Genomic DNA, 23,007 nt, shown 5'->3' with positions numbered 1-23,007 from the left:
AGCCCCACATGACCCACAGAGACCTGAAACCCAAACGGGGAACTGTGCGGAATGAAATCTCCATGACCAAGGGAGAAACAGGCAATGGCTGAGGGGTCTGTAATAAATTAAAAGGGCAGAAAAAGGGAAAAAAAAAAAAAGCCTGATGCAGGAGGCAGCAAGGTACAGAAAGCTTGGCGGAGCTCAATGATTTCTTTCTTTCTGCCTCCACGCCAGGCCGTGGCGCAGCAATAAAAGTGCACGGGACACCCCATCAGGCCACGCCAGCCTCCTTGCTGCTGGCAGCACAATGGGTTGTTTCAGGAAGCCACGGGCAGGAATCACACCGGCCTCTGGGAACGGCTCAGGAAGCCTCAAGAGGAGCGGCTGCACGAAGCCGTGCCCAAAGATGCTTTTGGGAAAACTTCGCAAAGCCTCTGAGGGAAGGGGCAGGTGAGGCAGCGGAGCAGAGAGAGAGAGAGAGCGGTTTTGGGGGGACTGTTAGTGAATCCCTGGCGCTGCGGTTTTATTTGTAGGGCCACCGCTGGGAAGGCAGCAGGGCCGTGCCGAGCCTTGGGGCGGCTGCACAAGGACGGGGCTCCCTCTCCCCATTATCTGCCCCCCGGCACAGGCTGTAGGGACAAGTGCACGGCCCCCGATAGCGCCGAGCCGCACCCTCCGGGCCAAACGCCGGCGCCTCCAAAACGCGCCCCTATATAGCGGGGAGCCGAGAGCCGTGCCCGGCCTCCTGCCCCCATATAGGGGCGGCCGGGGGGGAGCCGTGCCGTGCCGAGCCGTGCCCAGCCGAGCCGTGCCGAGCCGGGCACATGGGCAGGGAGGGCGGAGCTGGCGACCTGACATCAGAGCGCCTCCCTCGCAGCCCCCGGACGGCTCCGTTCGCCCTCCTGCTGCCCGGCCCGGCGCAGAGGTGAGTACGGGGAGCAGCAGCAGCAGGAGGAGGAGGAGGAGGAGGAGGAGGAGGAGGCGGCGGGGATCGAACCCGCGGCCCTGGGGCCGGGCGCGGCTCTGCCCGCAGGGGGTCAGCGGCACCCCCGGCGCTGCGAGCCCCCAGCCCCAGGCTGGGACCCCCCCGATCCCGGGGGTCCTCAACCCGAGGCTGGGACCCTCCGATGCCGGGGCTGGGCTTCACCCCCAGGGCGTTGCGGAGGGGCTGAGGTTTTGGTTTTTGGTTTTGCAGGAGCGGGGCGCGCTGCCCCGTGGCTGTGCAGGGCCGTGATTACGGAGCGCTCTGCCCGGGTTGAAATGGGAAACGCTGCGAGCTGGGAGCCTGCGGGGACAGCTCCGAGCACGGAGGTTTGGGGTGTGCTCGGTGCCCACCCGAGAGCCGGGGTTATCTGGGTGTGGGGCAGGGAGCTGCAGGTGGATGCCCAGCAGTGGGATGCGGCGCTTCTCCCTCGGAGCAGGGCGCGCTCGGCTTTCACTTTCTCAGCAGCAGCTTTTTGGGGAGGGTAAGGACTTCTTCCAGCTCGGGAGAAATCAGGAACTGAGATATTAAAAATAAATAAATCTCAGTCCCCAGTGGGTGAGTGGGGAGCAGCTGCCAAGCTTCCTTACTTGTGTAGGGTTCCTAAAAGGCAGCAGGGTTGGATGCTCGGTGAGGTGGCTTTGGCATTTGTCCCGTGTCAGAGTGCTGAAGGGCGAAAGCTGTGAATGAGCTGGGGAGGCAGCATTCAAATAGGACTGTCCCATAGGCAAGGTGACCCGGCATGGGACTGTCCCTGCCCGGTGACCCTTGCTGGGACAGCACGAGGTTGTGACATCCCCGTTTTGGGGAGAGCCCGGAGGCCTGCACCCTGCAGAGCCGGGCAGAGGATGGACGTGCACCAAGAACCCCAGGTCACTGCCGTCCATGTGCTCTAGATAAAACTGCTGCATTGGAAAATGTCTCCCATGGAGAGAAATCAAAACTGAGATGGCGAGAGAGGAAGGCCGTCGTCTACAGTATCATTATCCTGCGGGCTGAGGAGATGGAGGGCTAACAAGATTTAAATACTACATCAGGCTTAAGATTTCTCCTCTCTTAAAATCTCATTTGCTATAAAACAAATGTACGGTAATACAGGATCCGATACTCATTGCACGTATTTGATTTCCTCCATAATTGTAGAGAAGAAAATGTTGGTGACTCAACAAGTCTTTGTTTAAAAAGAAAACACAGCGTGCCTCGGGAAAACATGCTTCTTGAAAGCATAATTTCTGTTTGTTTTGGTTTTTATTTTTGCTTTTTGTTTGTTTTGCTTTTTATTGTCAGGAACTATGCTTTGACTGCGACCTTGTAGCATTACACCCATAAATAGAAGCAGCTTTAGATTCATGGGAAACACATTTTTTCCGATGGTGGAAGAAGTAGGCCGACCATGCCGGCTCTCCGGAGAGGTGTGAAAGGCACGGGCAGCCGTGGCAATGGGATGTCACGTAACAAGAATTAAAACCCACCAATTAGTTATCTAGGCGTTTACCATCACCGATTAGAATTACCTCTCCTGCCAACCTCACAATGGAGGCAAGTGCTAATTATTTCTAAGCTTTAAGTTACTGCTTCTTCACAGGGTCACTTCCCTTGCAGTGGATTAAGCTGCTTCCCATCTGCATCTAAGTGAAATGTAGCTTAAATGAAAGGATAAAAAGTTTGGAAAGCATGTCAGTGATGTGGGCGCTTACATCCCATTTCAAAAGCCCTTAGGTACTTTGGTGCCCAATCAATTGAACATTTTTGAAAATTTTGGCTAGGGTTTAAGGAGTTCATACATAAACTCCTTCCATCTTTTTCCAAGTTCTCAGATTTTCGCTGCATCTATCTAAAGACTCAATTTGGATAACACTCGCATATGAATTTCAGTTTAGCTCATATAAATACACCACTGTAGTCTCTGAAAAATGTCCTAAGAGTTCCCCACAGACCTCAGGCTAAAGGAATGGGGGTCTGTAGATAACGTGTCCACCACAGAAGTATGCTGATCCCACTGATCATCACTAGCAGATACCAACCTGCACCTCTTCAGTTACTTAAAGTAAATGAACTTCTTACCGCGAGGAAGTTCTTGGAAAGGTGGGTGCAGGAGACAGGGCTCCAGTAGATCTCCCATTAAAAAAAATGCATTAAAACCCATGAAAGAGGGATCCCAGCTGGACAAAACCTAAAAGCCAGACAGCACCAACTCCCTTGGCCAGCCACAGGCCCTCGGCTGTTGCGAGCACAGCGTGCAGCACAGCACAGGATGGCTGATGGCTCAGTGGTGAAATATTTGCTGGATGCACTCGTCTGGCACATGCTGTGTCACTGGGGTCCTGTGTGCATGGTGTGCACCCCTTCACCATGCTTCCCTCATCCTGGAGAACCTACCAGGGAATTATTTTGTGCTGTTTTACCCAGAGGAGTTTCCCAGAGGAGACACCTCTCCTGCCCATCGCAGCTGCTCAGCAGAGCAGGTATGTCCATCACATACCTTGAACCTACCCCAAAGGACATACATTGTGTTTGGGAAAGCAAGGGCTGTGTTCACAAGTCAGCATGATCACTGTAGTCATCGTCCTTCTGTGGTTAGTTCCCAGTGAAGCAACCTATCCTCTTCTCTTGCTTTTCCTCCAGTTCTTCGGTCAGTAACAATTCATCCTTTCCTGGTGGTCTCAGCACCCACCTGAAAGAGTAAAGAAAAATAGAAAGAAGCATATCATAGCTGGCCAGAACTACACATACACCACTGCTTCACAGCAAGACGTTAGCAGCTCAGTGTCCCTGAAGAAAAGGGACCAGGGGAATTCACCTCCCCAAGGTGACCAGCAAGACCCTGTGAGCTTCAGAGCTCACCACGTGCTGTGCCTGGGCTTTGGGAGGTGACAGCAGGAGTCTGCAGGAGCCGGGCTGACCCCATGCTATGGGCTTCACCTCCCCGCCACCCTTTCCACCGCAGGGCCCCGTGCATCCTCTGAGTCGCTGCAAGAGGCAGAGCCAGAGATGCGAGGGCGTGCTGATCTTGGAGACCCTTCTAACAGGCGGCAATGGCCAAACCAAATGTTTGCATGCGCAGGCAGCGCAATTCCTCTGCGTCTTTCCTGGAAAGAAGTACGAGTTTTCAAACAGCCAGGGTCTGCCAGCTCCCTGGGGTGGCCGCTGGGCTCAGAGCTCGCGGCCACCAGCAGCAGGGCAGGAGCGGAGAGTTTCCCCTGCTCGTTTCAGGGAGCAGCACCTCCTCCAGTCATGCCTAGCTGCAGGCTGCCGTTAGATCTACCCCAAAAGGTTTTGCCATCCATGCTTTTGGCTACTTACCTGCTCTCCCTGCATTTCAGAAAGGGGAAAGCTCAGGAGCGTGTGTGTCACTGAGAGAGAGTCATTAACATGGAAAGAGCAGCAAGGCAATTAAGACCCCAAAAGAAAGCAATAGAAGCCCCCCAGGACTTCGCTACAGCACTTAACGTTGCTGTAAACTGTCCCTTGATGATAAGCTGGGGAAATAACCTTCTTATTCAGGGACACATCAACAAGATAAAGTTGTGTGTGCTATGCCTGTAGCACGGGAGACATGAGCTGCTCTTTGGAGGCAAATTTGGGAGAGGAGAGTTTGGGGATATCTGTGACACAGCTTGGTGGCAACTGCTTAAAAGTGTGTAGTTTGGATAAAAACAGTCAGCCAAAAGTTTGTTTTCCAGTTTAGTCGAGTCACAGCCAATATTGCAGGTGGGTGATTTTTCTGCCCAGCGTCAGCACTGCCCATTTAACCTCACCAGGTGCCAACAGGCTGTTGCATTTCTATAGGAAAAACATGGCCAAAATGTCTGAACTTGCGTGGGAAAAAAACGACTTAAGTTGTTCCAGCGGAAAATTCTGTGAACCCTCTCTCCTCCACTTTCCCGTTTTGAAACATGTTTTTGAGTTCTGCACACGGCAAAGAACATCCTGTGGTCAGGGACGTACCTTTGGCTTCAAAAACCAACATCCTCGATATTCATCAATGTTTAAACCAGAGGGTGCATGAAGCAGGGGGGGCCAGCGCCCGCTTTGTGGGTGACCCAGAGGAAACGTTCGAGAGGAGAGGCTCAGAATTAAGGCTGTGACAAACTGGAGGGAGGGTCTAAAAAAGCAGGGCACGAGCTGTGTCCCGTGGGGTTGGACTGACCGACCGTGCGGACAGCGAGTGAGGGACCGGCCAGGCAGGGGATGGGGACGAGGACGGGGTTAGGGGCATCACAGAGCACAAGTCAGCGGTGCCGTGTGGTTGTGCAAAAGCAAACAGCGTGCTGGGAGGTAGGAGCAGACGTGGCATGTGGGGGAAGCGGCGTCTGCTCCCTCCACTGCCTTTTGGGGGCTCAAATGGAAAATTCAGCTCCTCCAGGAAAACATGAAACTCATCCTCAAAGCACAAAATGTGTCCACAGAGAAGGAGGGGGTGAATCACATGCTGTGACCTTTGGGGGTTAGAAAGGAAGCAGCGAGGGAGATTGATTCACTGGATCAAGAGACGCTGAGGGGAGAAAGCTGGGCTCTGTGTGAGCTTATGGAAGTGGTTTTAACAACTGATCTGATAAACACCAGCCCAGGGGTTCGGAGGGGGATGAAGGCACAGCACGGTGTAGTGGCAGGGGCACACTGCAGCCCCAGGAGCCCACAGCAGGTCTGTCCCCACTGCATGGCTGGGGACAGCCTCAGCACCCAGCAGTGCCTGCCCAGGATCTCCCTCTCTGGCAAATGGGGACCTGGGGGACCCCGCTGCTGGCATTTCCTCATTCTTACCGCCTGGCTGGCATCCCACGGAGATTTGCAACATTGCTTTTCTGGATGAAGTAACACAGACCGTTGGTTAATTGCATTTGCTGGTTCCTGGTTTACACTGGTCGGGAGCTAGCTCAGTCTGTTTTGAAAGGAGTAAGAGGGAAAGAGGCAGCAAGCCTGGTTTTCCCCTCTTCCTCCCTCTTCTGCAAGCCACCCACAGAGCAGACATGTTATTTCCAGTCAGCCAGGACAGGACTAAGAGGTATCCTGAAGTGTGAGCAGAGCTGGGGTTAACCAGCTTTGGATAAGCCCTTTTATTACTTCAATCTGTGCCAGTCGTAGCAGGTACATGGTACTGGCAGTGCTCTTTGGAGGGACTTTCTGGGTGTGAGAGAGACTTAAATGCTTTATTTTCCTTGGAAACAAAGCAGCTGTAGCCAAAAAGTAGGTATTTCTATGGACAGCAAGACCTGAACAGAAACTTCTGGCACTGAATGAATCTATCCAGCTGTGACTTCTTGGTGTGTTGACTTCCTAGAGAATGCCAGGCTCTGCAAAGAGGAGCTGCAGGGCTGTGGTTTTGTGGTCAGTCCACGAGGTACAAAGGTCCGTGTCTGCAGACTGAATCACCTGGGGGCAGAGACCACTGCCATCCCTCAGCTGTGTGTGTACGTATGGGACCATGCTCCATGGCACACAGGGACCATCACGGTGCAGACACCAGGACATTCCTTGTGTGGAAGTGCTTTCATCAGTGCCTTGGTGAAGGAAGAACTCTTCTATATCACTTGTTTCCTCCTGCTGCTTGACCCCAAAGCTTATTAGGGGATGTAGATAATAATCGTGCTTTATCTCAGATAACCCACAATGCCGAAACTGAAGCCCTGATGAGGCTCTGTAAGGACATGCACCAGGTTGAATCTACAGCTACTCAAGACTCAGTTGTGGTCAGTCTAAACAAAATCTGACCTCAGGGGATGACACAGAAGCTGTTATTGTGGCCAAGGTGCTGCCTGCTAAGACTCTGTACGTGATGCTGAGCTCGGAGACGAGGCTTTTTGCAAACAGGAGCCAGCTTCATTGTGCTGTACAGCACCATTACATGGAGCTCCTTATGAGATTGCTGCCATGTTCTTTGGCACAGTTTGACTCAGTGATATCTTTGAGATATTGTGTTTGGTTTTTTTTGTTTGTTTGTTTGTTTTTAATCAGAGCTATTGTAAAACTAGATTGACTTTTATCTGCTAAACCCTCATACCAAGACAGTGAAATGGATCTCAATTTGTTTTTGGTTTTGTTTTTGTTTTTCCAAAAAGTAGAGCAAAGCCTGTGCCTTGCCATGATGGGTACATCCTGGTCCAGGGTTTACAAGCCAAGCACCACCAGACTGTGAATTATGGGAACCAGTGAGGCTATAGTTCTCTGCCCAGAATAACTGAAAGGGTCCTGAAAAGATGGTCTTGTTGTTAAAGACGTGGCCAAGGATATCAGGGTCTTCCCAGGCAAATGTGCTGGAGCCCTGCTATCATTGCTATCTCAGTCACCACAGTCTGTGGAGGGTGGATAACGATAGCACCAGCTTCCCATTAGCAGTGGGGCATTATCTGAGTGCAGATTGACGTTGCTGGGAGTGCAGCCACACCTGGAGGGGCTCCTGCAGCCCTGCTCAGCCCAGAAATGCCGTCCTGCTGCAGAACCCTGCTGCGTGGCAGCAAAGCTTTGTTTCCTGGCACCGAGCCTAAGCTAACAGCTTCTGCCAAACCTCAAGTGAAAAATACATCGAGTTATCCTTGCTTTTCTTCTGCAAGAGCCCCTCCTGCCCTCCACCTGGGCAGCAGAGATTTGACTGCTTCGTTTCACCCAGCTTTTGTCTGTCTGATCCCATTCTTTGGGGCAGGAGCTGCCTTCTATCCAGTTTTGGTTTGGTGCCTGGAGCTCCTGATCTTGCTCACTGCTGTCACCGCTATTGTACTGCAAATAATAGAAGTCATTGAGATGCAATAGGTGAACTGCAGGCAATAACAAGCACAATGCATCTGGGTGCAGCATCCCCAAGCAGTGATATAAGGGTGTCATTAATAGTCTAGCTGAAGGGCAGCTTTACTTTGTATTAGATATTTTAATTACGGAACTGCTTCCCGGTTAGGAGTGAAGCTAGTTTACTTCCACTGGGCTGTGCTTTAAATCATCCCGCAGCTTTCTTGGTAAGACACCGATCTCCTTGAACTTCACACGCCGTAACTCAGCAGGGGTGCAGTTTCCTTGATGGGGAAGATCAATAAATGAGGTTTATCCAAGGCTGCGGTATAGTAAAGCTGTGTCCGGCCTCTGTGGCTTCCACCCCCGGGTGACTCCACAGTAACCTGGGTGGGCTGGCCTGGCCGTGAGGAGCCAGCCTTGGCAGGGAGCATTGCAGGCAGGGTTTGTAGGTGAATGTGAGCACGTTTACCCCTGGCTTCACAGGGCCGAGCCCGAGGTGAGGGGCAGGAGGCCTGGAGAGGAGCCAGGTGGCAGAGCAGGGTGCCGAGGGGGCGGCAGAAGCGGGACTGGTGGCAGGAGAGATGGGGTCTGTGTGTTCTGCAGAGATACAGAAGTTCAAAAGAACTGTTACCTAATCACAAGCTCCATTTCCCGGCATCTGTTAGCCAGAGACCACGGCATTTCTCTCAACAAAATGTGTTTACTACCATAGAGAGATTTTCTCCCCCTCCCTCACAAGAGTCTCTTGTGGCAAGCAGGCGTGAGGCGGCCATGGCTCGTGGCGGCACAGGGCCTGCACCTTGCCAGAGATCTGACAGGCAGCATATGACCGAAATAACAGCACAAAAACCCACACCTCCAGTCCAAAGACGTTCTGAGGAGCCTTGCTTTTTAACTGTTGTGGTGACTTCACAGGCTGTTTGGTTCCGTCAGCCTTTTTAATCAAAATAACAGGGGGCATCGAGGCTGTTTACCCCCCAGCACTGCAAACACCACAGTGCATTTTCAGCGGCAGTAACAGGACGGGCAAAACACACCACAAGAAGACTTGCTTGCAGCAGGATCCACATCCCTGCAGACCCATTTCATAATCACCTGCTCTGTTACCCTGAACATTGATTCCTCTCCCCGTGGCCGGGAGCCAGAGATGTGTCTCTATTGCAGGGTAACAGTTTGTGCACACAGGTTGTTGGAAAGGAGGGGGTTGCGTAGGCAGGAGAGCCTGTTAAGCTGAACAATAGCTCTGGCCCTAGAACAAATAGTGCTGGCCACAAATAAATCTAGGTGGAGCAAGAAAGTTTCTTAAAAGAGAAGCGGTGAACTTTTGATAAAGTGCCCGATAAAAAAGGGGAAAAAAATCTTTTGAAACAGAGCTGGCGTATTTACTGTGTGGTTTTGTGGCTTGGTTGGTTGCGGATGAAGAGGACTGGCTTTGCTATGTTGCTCTCGAGCCTTCTCAGGATCAGGGCACAAGGGTTGGCATTGACCTGAGCTCCTACCATGAGGTTGTTCTTCACTTGGAGAAGTTCTGGGTGGTCTCTTCTCCATCCTCACCTATGTGTTTCTTTTTGCAGTTGGCAGGCCCTGTCTCCTCTCTCACTCATTCCCTATGGCCCTTTTCTAATTTTATTCCCTCGTCTTTGCAGTGGAGTGAGCAGAACTGCAGTGTGCTGTTCAGTGTATGGGCTTATACAGTGGTATAGTTGTTTTTTTTGTTGTTTTGCAGTGACTGTGATACATACAGGCTATACCTGATGCAGCTGAGTGTGCATAGGTAGCAGCCTTGATTAACCCGCCTGACCTGACCTGCATAACCAAGTCAGCCTTCAGGGGTACAAATCCTTCCATGGGTCTGGAACAGAAGCAGAAACCTTCAGAGCGAAATATCAATAATTCTCTCTTACTCATCCAGCCCATGAGAGGAAGTCTACGTGATATGTAGAAAGCAGAGAAGAGGTGTTCTTAAAGGGGAAGAAAGCTTGTCTTTTGTTGGCACTTGTTTATCTTCCAAGAGCACTTCTTCCACATACACGTATCTTTTGACTCTTGGTGAGAGAAAAGGAGAGCAGACAGAGAATAGTGAATTATAATTTTTAAGGTCCATCTTCTGAAGGTGTTTGTAGGCTTTCCATGAGGAACGGGGCTGAGAGACCAGAGATGGCAGTGGCTGTTGTGTCAGAAATCTCCCTGCCTGGTAACTCAGGCTGTGTTTGCAGTGTGACTATCAGGGAACCCTGAGCTGGTACCTGCAAAGAACTGTGGCTCTCAGATCTTTTTTTTTTTTTTTTTTTTTTTTTTCCTGAGTGTTTTTAACAAATTTACAGCTCATTAAAGCATACTGATAGGGCTTTTTATATGCCCATATGCTGCACTTGGCATGTGCCAGCAGTCAATTTTGGTGCTCAAGCACTTTGAATGAGGAGATCCTTCTGCACATTTCTCATAATAAAGATTGACTGTACTAAACAATTATCACCCATAAACTCAATCTTCTCAGTATTCAATCCCTTTCCCAGCTCACTTACGAGCATGTTGAACAACACAGATCCTTGGGGATATCCCTTGACAACCCATTCCCATTATGAAAATTATTTATTTACTCTTACCCTTTGTTTCCCATTGGTAACTATTCATGCAGGAGCACCCTTCCTCTTTGTACCAATATTGCTTCAATCCCAGAAGAGCATTTTCAAACATTTTTAGAGCATTTTTAAACATAAAGAACATTTGCAAAAGCCTATGAAAAACAAAGCCTAGTGACTAGGTCACCCTGTCCGAGTGGTCACCTTCACTTTCAAAGACCTGCATCAGCTGTAAGGCCAGACTGTACTCTGCCAAAACCAACTGTCTCTTTCCCAGTATATCACGAGGCTGTTAATTCTGCTCTTTATTATCATTTCTACCAGCGTGCCCAATAGCAAAGCCATGTGTCCTGGTGCGTAAGTTCTCCAGGCCATCTCCTGAGCACTTTAAAAGTATGGTGTCACATTTGCTATTTGCCATTCTTTAAGCACAAAGGCAGATTTTTGTAGGTGACACATCCCGTGAACAGCCTGGCAGTTCCCTGATTGAGCTTCTCCTGACTTCCAGGCTTGGCTGGCTTGCTGCTGTTGAGTTCATTGATCTGCTTAAAGCCCCTTCATGGTCTCAATATCTAATCTGTTACGGAGAGCAGAGTGTAACAGGGCAAAATTCATTAATGTTTGTAAAGCTCATCAAGATCTTTCATGAGCAAATCTCATCATATTTTAATATATTGTTTTAAATGTCATGAGTAAGTTCTCATTATTCATTGAAGAGATGAAGCAAACAGACCCAAATATTGGAACAGGCAAAGGCTGCAACTCTCTTCATTTACCACTTCTAGGATGCTTTCATTTCACCTCAAACTCCTTGCCTTGATTCTGCTCCCACAAATCAAAAGCACCCCTTGCCACTCCCAAATGTGGGCTTTGAGATCCCCCCGGACTCCAGGGCTTTCAAGAAGATCTCCCCTGGTTCCTTGGGGTTCCAAGAGCTGCCATTGCTGGTGGATTGCTCTGGCTTTGTAGCACGAGGTGAAGAACCACAAAGGACAAATGAGTGCAGCCAGCAGGTGTTTGATCACTCAAACCAGGGAAACTCGTTCCTAAAACCATCTCCGTGCGGTGTCTTGTCCCCTCCAACGGTGGCTGGACATTACTGCACACATGCTGGTGGGTTTAGCAGATGGGTCCTGGGCTACTGGGACCCAGAGCTGTATCAGGGATTTCCTTCCTTGCCCAAGACCTCATGCACTTCTATTCATGCGGCATAACTACATTTTCCCCTTGAACACAGTTGTGGTCTGGGCATCGGCAAGAGCTTCACAGTGAACTTGCATTTCCCCTTGTTCTTCCCCCCAGGATGTCCGGAGGAGACATGGCCAAACCCCTCCTTGGCCACCGGAGCGTGGAGGGTGACCCCACGGCACCCGCAGCCGGCCGCACCATCGGGGTGCTGGGGAGCGGGGACTTTGCGCGGTCGCTGGCCATCCGCCTGGTGTGCTCCGGCTTCAAGGTGGTGGTCGGCAGCCGCAACCCCAAGCGCAAAGCCGGCCTCTTCCCTTCTGCGGCAGAAGTCACCTTCCAGGCTGAGGCAGTGAAGAAGACGGATGTCATTTTCGTGGCGGTTTTCAGGGAACATTACTCCACGCTCTGTGACCTGGCTGACGTGCTGGTGGGCAAGATCCTGGTGGATGTCAGTAACAACACCGAAATCAACCACCACAAAGAGTCCAACGCCGAGTACCTGGCCTCCCTGTTCCCGGCCTGCACTGTGGTCAAGGGCTTTAACGTGGTTTCTGCATGGACGCTGCAGTCAGGTGCCAGGGATGGTAATAAGCAGGTATTGTTTTCTCCTGGCAAGGGCTAAATCCACAATATTTCAGCAGCTGAGGCCTGACTTCAACAGTAAATGGCCTGAGGCTCCCGCGGGTTCTGCATTTCTTTGCTCAGAAATGAAATACCCCACTTACTCCTTGCTTTGTAGTCTTTGAAGTCTCTGTGTAAGTGAAAAGTACTATTTATTTGTCTGCTTATCTAAACACAGACAGTAAAACAAACTGGTGGTGCACACATGAAAGGAAACCCGTCCAGGAGAGAGGTCCTTGGCAGCCGCAGTAAATCCCCATCAGAAAGCCTGCCAAGAAGCAAGATGCTTGGTGATAACACGGGCTTCCTTTAGCATAGCAGCCCTCCCGCCACACTCGTTCCTGCAGCCTGATCTCTCTTTGCCCTGTGTGTATCCTTCCGTTTGTTGCAGGTCCTGATCTGCTCAAATAACCAAGAAGCCAAGCGCACCGTTGCAGAGATTGCTCAGGTCATGGGATTCACCCCCGTGGACATGGGCTGCATGTCCTCAGCCTGTGAGATCGAGAACATTCCCCTGCGCCTCCTGCCAGCCTGGAAAATCCCCATCTTTTTGTCTCTGGGGCTTTTTCTTTGCTTCTTCACGTACAACCTGGTGCGGCAGGTCATCCACCCGTACATCAGGGAGCAAAAGAACAAGTTCTACAAGATACCCATCGAGGTGGTCAACACCACGCTGCCCTGCGTGGCCTATGTCATGCTGTCCCTCGTCTACCTGCCCGGCGTGCTGGCGGCCTGCTTGCAGCTCTACTACGGCACCAAGTACCGGCGTTTCCCGGATTGGCTCGACCAGTGGCTCCAGCACAGAAAGCAGATCGGCCTCCTCAGCTTCTTCTGTGCTGCCCTGCACGCCGTGTACAGCCTGTGCCTGCCCATGCGCCGCTCCCACCGCTACCAGTTAATCGAGACGGCCGTCAAGCAGGTAACGTTGGCACCCTCCAGGTGTCAGCACCCCTAGTAATCTTCTGCACACCTCCAGATGTCGGTTAGCAGGTTTCCTATCTCGGCCTTTGCACTCACTTTCCAAAGCACGTGGGGGAAGGAGCTGTTATCTCTGTGAGCACTTCTCTCACAAAGTAACTGTGCCACTCTGCGGCACGCCGCCCACCAGGCACACACCCGTCCGTCCACACTGAGGACCACATTAGCAGGATGTTGTCCAGGCGTTTGCAGCCAGGTTTAGGATCAAAATCCCTCATGCCAGTGTGCCAGAGGAGCATAAAGAAGCCTTTGAATCCAGCATTGCCTAGCACCTGGCTTGCCTGAGATTAGATGTCCAGAGGGATCCCTGTTTGCATGCACTGACAGTCACAGCAGATGCCTGCTGGAGAGACCAAGCCATAACCCTGAGGATTTGTTTATGTAGGAGGTGTGTCCTCGTTACAATGTGCCTCCAGGAGCATAACAAAATATTGGTGAAGAGCTGGTCATAGTCTAAGGGAACGAGGAAGTGTAAAAGTACTTTATTGCCTTGTTGAGGCTCTCGGCAGTGTTTATCCAGCGTGGGATTGCCAACCTTCAGGCAATCCAGCCAGCTCTGGAGCCTGGCAGTGCCATGGATCGGTGTGACTGCCCTTCCTCTGCCCCTGGCTTCTTCCTGCACCTCCCAGCTTCTCCTGGGATGGCAGAAGAAGCTTTGTGCAGCTGAGAGGTGAACCAGATCAAGGAACTGCCCCCAACCCAGTCTCCTTTCTGTGCTGGGATATTTTCCAAGCGTTCCTCACTGCGGCCACCCAAACGCTTATCCCAGCACAGAGGAGGGAAGGGGCTGTGGAGGCAGCTAGGAGCAGGGTGGCTGGTTTTGGCAGCAGTGCCTGCTCAAAATATCCATCGGATGACACCCCCAGCCTCCCAGTTCCAGCCTGGCACAGGCCCTTCTCGATTGCCAGTTGCACATTAATCTCGGGCAAGCATCCTCTGTTCATTTCCCTTCTACCTCCTGTTTTCTAGCAACATCTTTGTTTAGTAAATTAAACCCATTTAATGGGCTAAAGAGGATGGTTCTAAATGTTGTTCTCTGCCATGCAGCATAAAGCCCATCTTCCTTTCCATTAGCATGAACAATTTCCCCCCCCAAAATGCACTTAAAATGAAGGTTATTAGGAGACTGCTGCATATTCAAGCATCTGTATTTGTTTTCATGGCTTTAAACTGAGTTCTTATTCCAATTATCTTTCCAAATGCAACTTTGGGGCTTGCTGCTGTGGTTACAGGCTGTGGGAGCTGTGAGCATCCAGCAGTTCTTCCCAGCAGGCTTCAAATCTGACCTAGCTGGGACAAGCAGCAGGGGGATAAAAGAGCATTTTCTCACCTCCCAAAAGGCAGAGGCCAGTAGCACCGGAGGTGGGTCTAGGAACCAGTGTTCATCCAGGGAATCTGCTCCCAGAACCCAAATGAATACAGATAAAAATCAATTCCTCTATTCCTAAGCGCTCCATTTTAACGAACCTTCATTGTCATGCCAGGCTGTGGAGAAGAAGATGAATATCTGGGTAGAGGAGGAAGTCTGGAGGATGGAGATTTATATCTCTGTTGGAATAATTGCCCTGGGCTTGCTGTCGTTACTTGCCATCACTTCACTTCCATCCATCGCAAACTCTCTCAACTGGAGGGAATTCAGTTTCATCCAGGTAAAGTTGACATTTGCCAATGTCACCGAGTGATTCTGCAGCCAGGGTCAGGCCCTCGCGCACCACGGAGGGCAGGGGTCAGCCTGCCATCCCCACGCGTGGCCACCTCTGCCACTCCACACATCCCTGGTCGGGATGTGAGCCCGGCAGACACCTCGGGGCAGCGGGATGTGGTGCGTCCTGGAGACCACCCCGCTGTCACGCAGGATGCGTGCCGTCCGCTGCTGTGTCAGGGGAAGGGAAAATGTAACCCATCGTGTGCATCCACGTGGCGCTTAGTGGTGAGGTTTGAAAGAGTGAGTCTTTAATGTGCTGCCTGAAATTCTTCCTCACCCCGCTTCTAGCAGCATTAGCCAGAGATCCTGAGCAAAACCAGCCTGGACTTTGCCTGTGGGATGTCCCCATGCAGAGTCCTTGAGGCTCCTTTCCCCCTCACTCTGTGCCCCCAAGGAGCGCTGCTGTTCACAGGTTCACAGCTAAAACACCCCTGAAGTCACACAAAGTAGAAAGGCAGAAAGCCTCGGGGCAGTTTAGAGAAGGCAGGGTTATTCCCTTCTGTGCTCAAGGTCCCCCGGGAGCTGGCCGTGTGTCAGCCATGCCCAGCAGGCTGGAGGTGCTGCGGGGAGTTTGCAGGCAGATAACAAGCCGGGGAGACAGCTGGTGCAGAACACGGATCCGAGTGATCAGTGAAAAGTCCCCGTCTTCTAAAATGTGAATTAAGACTATAAGGATAGTTCTTCTTTCTCCAGATTATCTCAGTGGTTTAGGAACCTTCTTCCCACTTGCAGAGATGTCCAGATCCCCAGAGTGACCTGAGTACCCTGTGTGGGACATTCCCAAAAGCTCCCGGCACAGGGACACACGTGGAGCCAGGCTTCAGGCTAACAGGGACAGCAGGAAATAAAACTTCTAATACCCTCTGCACTTGAGACCAAATTCACCAAATTCAGAGGCCTAGATCCCGTGTTAATTGTTCTTCCTACGCTGCCGCTACTTAGCCTGCTCCACACTTCGGGTGATGCTGCAGTGACCAGCGTGGCACCCAGCACACACAAACCCCATGGGACACATCCCCCAACACCTCCCCTGCAGAGCCTCTCTACCGTGGCACCAGTGCACGCCCAGGGATTAGGGGATGCAGGGTTAGGGCATGCGGAGGTGCAAATCTGTCACTCATTCTCCCCTGCTGAAGCTCTTCAGCTGCACATAAATAATTCAATATTCATTAGAGCAGGAGTTTGAAGCTTGCTCTCCCACAAGTGCCCTGATCTCCAAGCTAGCAAGTCAGTTAGGGTTTTTTGTGGGGGATTTTTTTTCGGTGTTTTTTTTTTTTTTTCCTCCTCTCTTGCTGTGGGCTGGTGAGTAATTATTTACACTGCGTAGAAGAGCCTCACCTGGAGAGCTCGACCCCAGGAGATTGTCCCTCGGGGAGAACAGAGATCTGGTGTTAAATATCTCTTTCAGACCGGACAACGGGAGCATATTAACGCTCACCATCACATCTCAGGGGAGGGCTGCAGCCGCCGAGACAGCGGATAAATTCCTGTCCTGGCTTAGGCATCTCGTACCAGGAATCCCAAACGAAGGGAAAAACTTCCTTGCAGCCTGGAATGAGCTTTTGAAGCTCCCTGCATCTCCCTCTGGCTCCCCAGGCAGCTCTCCTGGTGGGGCTGGCGCTGTGTCATGTAACACGTACATTGTCTCCTACCCGTGCACCTCACACAACTGTCACATCTCTGCCCTCTGTGATCCCTTCCCAGCTCTCTCTAACGATATGTCAGCAGTGGCACCAAACAAATACATGACGCTGGGCTCCAAAATAGCTCTTGGCTGCCCCACGTAGTGGCTGCCTGGCTTAGGACATGGAAATACCACTCAGAGCTCTTTCTGTAGGTGCGGGATGAGGCATGGCAGCACTACACAAGCCCCCAGCTGAGGACATGCAGGAGATGCACGGATGGCATTGCACATGAAAAGGAATACAGGTCTCCTAGCATGTTAGCTTCCAGCTTGTTTGTTTTTAATTAGAAATACTTTAATTTTTTTTCTTCCATAAGTTGGTGATACCTTTCTTAAGGAAATGAATTGGAGATAGGGGTGCTGCTCAGGACAGCCAGCATGTGACCCTATTACAGTGCATCAGAGGCATCGTGGCTTCCCATAGAAAAGGGAGTAACTAGGTAACAGGAATGATTCGTATGCAATTCAACTTATAGGAGACATTTTTAATGCTCCCCAGTGATTTACGAATCCAGTCTAATTGGCGCAGAAGTAAAACATGTATGATTGCCTTTACCTCCCCACCCTGAAAAGTCCTCCTGGAATCTGAAGGTTGAATTGACCTGGATTCTTGCTTAGCTCCTGATTGCAGGATACAAAGAATCTGTCATCGGACCCTTTCTGGCGTTCCTGTCAATGAAACCAGAGCCAGGGCCAACTTCCACACAGCTAATGACTTTTTAGGACTAATGGCAGGAGAAATCAGAAGCGTATTTGGGTCAGGAAGGGGTCTTTTGCTTCGGATGCTGCACTCATTTCTAAATGAGCCACGTGTGACAGAGTCACCTCTGCTGATGCATTGCAGGGAGCCTTCCGGACACTGAGGAGATGGAGGAGAGAGAAAAATCAATACAGAACAGAAAATGCATGCCAAGCCTGCATTAGGAAGATGCCATCCTCATACAGCCATCACTCTGAGGGCTTTAACACCTTCCCTGGCAGGCAGCCCCATATTCCCCACGCTGTGACAGTGCAAAAATCCCTGTTTAAAACATTAAAGCTTCACAGCCAGGAGCTGCGTGGAGAAGACAAACAAGACCAGAGCTTCCAAATTCTGGCTGTGTCAGCGCAAAGCACGCGGGCAAATCGGCCCCAGCACGGAGCTCAGAGCTGCAATCTGCAAAACTTTTTTGTCTTCTCACGTGCCTGCAGCTCGAGCCCTGCGCTGTGACAGCCTGCTGGGTGGCTGCAGCCATGGGGCCAGTGTGCTCTGCAGAGCTGCCAGCCCCGTGTCCAGCTGCCAGCCCCGTGTCCTGCTGCCACCCACTTCCCCCAATTTCTTACCAATTAGCTTTTTTGCTCCACGTGACCCGCCGCCTGCACACGAGGCTGGGTCACCGCGCGGCTGTGATGCTGTGGTGCCTCTCATCATACTAATTTCCACTTCTGCTCTTCCCTGCCGCCAGCAGCAGTTGAAAGAGAAACTGCAGAGGACCAAACCAATTATCTGCAGCTCTGCCGCACACGGAGCCCCGGCCGGACTGACCCCAAAGGCCACCCGTGCTGCCCGGTGCAGAAAGCACCTGCTGCCTTCAGACTGCCACTGTCACCTCTCTCCCTGCCCCGTTTTACATCTGTGCTCTGCCAGATTAGTCTCACGCTGCTACTTCCAGCCTCTTTCCACCCAGGGATGTTCTGCCTGTTGGAGGGAAGCTAAGAGTCGATAAATGATGGATGAGCCACGGGTGGGTTCCCACTGTTAGGAGCGTTACCTCTTTCAGCTGCAATCGTGACACGTTCCAGCAAACACCTTCATTTTCCCAGCGAAACAAAGCTTGACCCTCTTTGGGTTTGCTGCCTGTTGTCACTTGGGCTTAGGACTTGGATGTGGCTTTGGGGAAGAAGGCAGCCTGGAAGACAGGGTGGGGATGCCCACAGGACAAGGTTCAGCTCGCAGTGCTGCTGCTGGCTCCGGGGATGACCTTGAGCAGCTCTCAGCTGTGGCACGGAGAGAAGAGCTCCCTAACTTGGCAGGGTGCTGGGAGGGTGACATCTTGGCTGGGCTTACAGGCACCCACATGACGGTCTGATAGGTGCTGTAAAAGTAAAGTACATTGATACGGGGCATATTTTAGAGCTCTCCTTTCCCTGCCCGCCCAGTCCTCTCAGCTGCCGAAATAATTTGCTGCGAAGGGTGGGGAGACTCGATCTAGCTTGTTGTTAGCAGCACGGTGCACTTTAAAAAGTTATCTGGGTTTTAAAATGGTTTGTCAGTGACCACAAACAGGAAGGGATGTTTTGAAAGGAGACATTTTCCAGCTGAGATTCTTTTTTTTTTCAAGAGAATGTGACAGGTCCTTCCTCCTGTTTGCCCCGATCTCTGCTCTCCCTGCTGTGCGTTCTTTCCTGGACATACCTGCAGGGAGACAGCGTTTCTTGCTCATCTCTGATTGCAGCAAGCCAGGGATTTCAACTTCTAAAGGCTTCCTTCCCTAAGCTGGGGACATCAGCAGCGTGTGGTGACATTTTTCCTATCTGGGTATCTTGAAGGTTGGTTGTTATACAGGCTGAGGCCAGACAGTCAAAGCCGGGCAGCAGACACACACATTTGTGCACCACAATTTTGGACCCATGTTTTTCTTTGAAAGCACAGCCAGCGGCCCTGGGGAGGTGGCAGAGGTGTGTGGCTGGGGGGACCCTGGCAGCTGGAGCCCAGCTCGGATCAGACGAGAAATCACCACTTAGGGGACCAGTGGTGATTGCCAGCTGGCAATATTCAGGCAAAACGTTGTCTCTGTGGATGCTCGGAAGCCAAAACCTCAGCTGAAAACAGAGCAAGTTCAAGGGGCTGAGTCCTTGCTGCCTCCTTCAGTGGATAAAGGGCTCTTGGCTCCCAGTTCCAAGGGTTTAGTCCATCACATAGCCTCAGGGTTCAGCTCACGAACCAATGCACATCTCTAGGACAGAGAAGGAAACCCATCAGGGCTGTTGCTCACCTGAGACCGGAGCGCTTCAGTTTCTAGCTCAACCTTGGCACGCTGCAGTTTTCCTGTAGGTGCCAGCAGTTACCTGCAGATCTCTGCTAGGCTTCACCGACTTCTGACAGTGCTGACTGCTGCTAGGTAGCTGCGATGCTGTGCGAAAGGTGTGTGCTTTCCATGGCTGGCCAGCAGCCCCTGGCCATTGCCAGCCACGGCAGAGCCAGAGCATTTGTGAGCTCCCCGCAGTTATGGGCTCAGAGGTTACTGGGGCTGGGGCTCACCCCTCGGCTGGGTCAGCAGCATTTTCCAGGACACTCCTGCTGAACTAGTATCACACTTAACCTCTGATGAGAAAAAGAAAAATGCAGGCTGGCACGCTACCCGTGCAAGGTTTCCAGTCGCATTTTATTCTAGAAAAAAAACAAAACAAAACAAAACAAAAGACGGGAATCCTCATTGCTTTCTCCGCACTGTGTACCCCTACAGGTGAAAATACCAGGTCCTCTGCTAACCCGTGTGTGTTTCTCTTCCTTTTAGTCCACCCTTGGATTTGTTGCCCTGCTAATCAGCACTCTGCACACCCTCACGTACGGATGGTCGAGGGCCTTTGACGAGAACCAGTACAAATTCTACCTGCCTCCCACCTACACCCTCACGCTGCTCGTCCCATGTACTGTGATCCTAGCAAAGGTCGTCTTCAGCCTGCCCTGCATCCACCACAGACTCGTGCGAATCAGGAGGGGCTGGGAGAAGGGGAGATACGTGAAGTTTGTTCTGCCCAGCGCAACAGGGGAGTATTCGAGCGGGGAGACCTCTAGCCACGTCTGACGAAGCGTGGTGACGGCGGATTTCAAAGCACTATCGACATTTCTATAAAGGTGTTTCTTTTTCTTAACTATATGTATGTTTTGGTATAATTATATTGTGGGTAAAGAAATAAAATTTGGTGACTTTAGAAAATGGGCTACCATGAAAGAGTTTAGACGGTAGTATTTAAATGATATTGCTGGTTTGCTAGGACAAATGTGGCCTTAAAAATCACCGTGAAAGCTGAGCTAGCAGCACTAATACACAGAAAACTGATGGATTCTGCCTCTGGTGGTGCTGACTAGCAGCTCTCCATACCAGTACTTCTCTGTTGCGTCCCTATCTGCTATCATAAATGTCAATGCTTTTGTTCTTCTTTTACATATGAAGGAACACAGATTTTCTGGGCTTTATGATAGCAGAGACATCCTGCCTCTTCAGAGTCTGGATCAGTGTAGGTAGTGAGGTTTAGAAACACAAATCAACTCTGGATTTGGTCCCCTCACAGAACTCTGTAGCCGTGTAAAAGCAGAACAATATCTGTGTTGTGTAGTGTCTGCAGATTTTAGTAAAGGTGTCCAAACCTGACAGCAAATCCAAGTATCCTGCTTCCTCAAATAGAGCCAGCAGTTCTGGTCCCGTAAGCTGTGAAGAGAGTTACCAAAAAAGACCTGCAGCTTCACAAAATTTCATGGAGGAAGCCAAAACCTTATGTCAAATAATATGGTGAAGGTTTTTTAAATCATAGTCACCTGAATGTGCCCATTTACACAGACAAAACAGCAGCTCTAAAACTGCTGGTTTCACTATCAGTGATAAGGTCTTTGAACTATCTTGCAAAAGGCTCAGTGAGTTCTTGGCCACAGCATGAAAACACAGGAATTGCACGTTTGGGGCACCATCCTTCATTGCCTTACACCTGATGAAGGCACTTCCTAAATCACAAAGCTTTTCTTCTGACTTCACACACACACTTTGGATGAGGTATGGGGCAATGAAGAATTCCATCCTAATTTAATTTTATACCTCTCACTTCCTATCCCTTCAAGCCCTTGCTCTTTATCAGAATAATCCTTTAGCTTTTGGACATCCACATAGAGAATGGACAGCCATTCACAAAAGCTCAAGCAACCAAGATGACACTAGAGGACTACCTCAGCAAGGTCAGGCACAAGGGCATGGCAGTAACAGCCTCATTTTCCTACAGCAAAGTAAAAGACACCACTCAGTGTTCAGCATTGCTTTGAAAAACAACTGTCAGCACCAAATGAGGCATTTGTGGGACCAAAAAGCACCTGTTACAAGACCAGTTAATACAAAAAGTAAAATATGGATTGATTTTGGGGCAGATAGGCCCTTCTGCAAGCCAACACTTTCTGTAACCAGAATGATTCATGGACAGAGGAACTTCAAACTTCCCTGTTTAGTCTCAAATGACAACCGTGAGCAATGTTCTCCAAGCACTGCTCAAGCTGCCAATGAAACGGAGGGGTTTTAATTTGCGTAAGGCTTACAGTAAAGTCTCCAAACACCACTTCTTTTCACTGAGCAAAAGGAAATCGGCATGAGGGAAATGCCAAGTTTTCACAATCAGCTGATTTTATTTATTTATTTTGGCAGCACAGGGAAAGCAGCAGTCTTTTCCTCCGTCCCTTTCAGGAAGCTGCAGTTATTCAGGTTTTCCCATTCACCTCCAGAGCCCAGCCCAGATCAGCACCTGATCACATCACTCACCGAGCAGATTGATTACCCAGCGCTGGTTATTTGTGGTTGAATGGTAGCCTAAGCTTCCACACGGATTTCAGGCAGTTTCACATGAGTAAAATTCCACCCACTCCAGCTTAACTCATGTTTGAGGGAAAATTGGATTCAGCAAGCTTGTTCCTAGTCTTCTCTTCCGTTTCACCGTCGAGCAAAGTCAACATAAAAGCACAAGTTTGCACATTTTCTGTTTACAATAAAGTATTCCAATGTTTGGATTTTTTTTTTTTTTTTTTTTTTTTTGCATTTTTTTTTCCTCTTGGCCAAGCTTATTTTCACATCTTTAGGTCAGGCAAACAAAAGAGTAGGAAGCAAGGAATGAGTATTACCCAGGCTTGCAGGGGGAAGGTGTGGTTTTATTGCGAGACACTTGAAGGCTAAAGACTCACCTTTTTGCCCAGCACAAGTGAGGATTGCTTTGTTTACAAGACTTTCACACCCAATGCCCTTTCCCACTGATGGCAAAGAGACAATTGTCATGAGCAGGAGCTGGCTGTGTTGGTGAGGCAGCACAGTGCTTTCCAGACAGGTCCAAGCCCTACGGACAGTTCAACACCCCACAGCTCCACAGCATCTAAAAAAAGGCCGATCGGGTGCCTTGGGTTGAGGCCCCGTGCCAGGCCAGCACTCTGGGCAGCCACTGGCAGCTCTTTAAAACCTGAAACCCATTCCTGTTACTGCAGAGCAGCATTTCTGCTGGTACCCTCTGTAGGCATCAGGTCTCTAAAACCTTTGACACACCAGTTTGGATAATTGATTTTGATTCTGGAATACTGAAAAGCAATTTGAGGTGCTTTTGAATCCCCTATGTATCCCTTTGTGGAGAGGGGATTTAGTGAGGTTAGCAAAAGATTTCCCAATTAATTGTTTTTAGTACATTCTGTCTCTCTATGTATAGGATATACACAAACTTATATTACTGCAGAGTATATAGGTGGAGTGTAAATTCTTTATATTTTTATTTTACTGTGTGCCTCTGGGACAGGTAAGAACCAACTGAAGAGCTGTACGAGTAAGGCCAGTCTTAATCACTG

The 23,007-nt window shown here is 50.4% G+C and overlaps 1 protein-coding gene across 3 annotated transcripts; it reads left to right on the top strand.

Moving 5' to 3' along the window:
- Nucleotides 1-280: 280 nt before the first annotated feature.
- Nucleotides 281-22,191, top strand: STEAP3 (STEAP3 metalloreductase). 3 transcript variants are annotated; one of them, XM_068687271.1, is made up of 5 exons: nucleotides 283-432; nucleotides 11,572-12,052; nucleotides 12,470-12,997; nucleotides 14,541-14,705; nucleotides 19,943-22,191. In XM_068687271.1, exons 1-5 carry the CDS (start codon nucleotides 290-292, stop codon nucleotides 20,231-20,233), a joined length of 1,608 nt encoding a protein of 535 aa, XP_068543372.1. In that variant the 5' UTR covers nucleotides 283-289; the 3' UTR covers nucleotides 20,234-22,191. The 3 variants fall into 3 exon arrangements, with proteins under 3 accessions (XP_068543374.1, XP_068543372.1, XP_068543373.1); XM_068687272.1 differs by lacking the exon at nucleotides 283-432 and adding an exon at nucleotides 738-907; XM_068687273.1 differs by lacking the exon at nucleotides 14,541-14,705 and having other exon boundaries at nucleotides 281-432.
- The last annotated feature ends 816 nt before the right edge of the window (nucleotides 22,192-23,007 follow it).

The sequence above is a fragment of the Anas acuta genome, chromosome 6 (genome assembly GCF_963932015.1).
Source record: "Anas acuta chromosome 6, bAnaAcu1.1, whole genome shotgun sequence".
Taxonomy (NCBI): Eukaryota; Metazoa; Chordata; class Aves; order Anseriformes; family Anatidae; genus Anas; species Anas acuta.
This window is presented reverse-complemented; position numbering and strand designations above follow the sequence as displayed.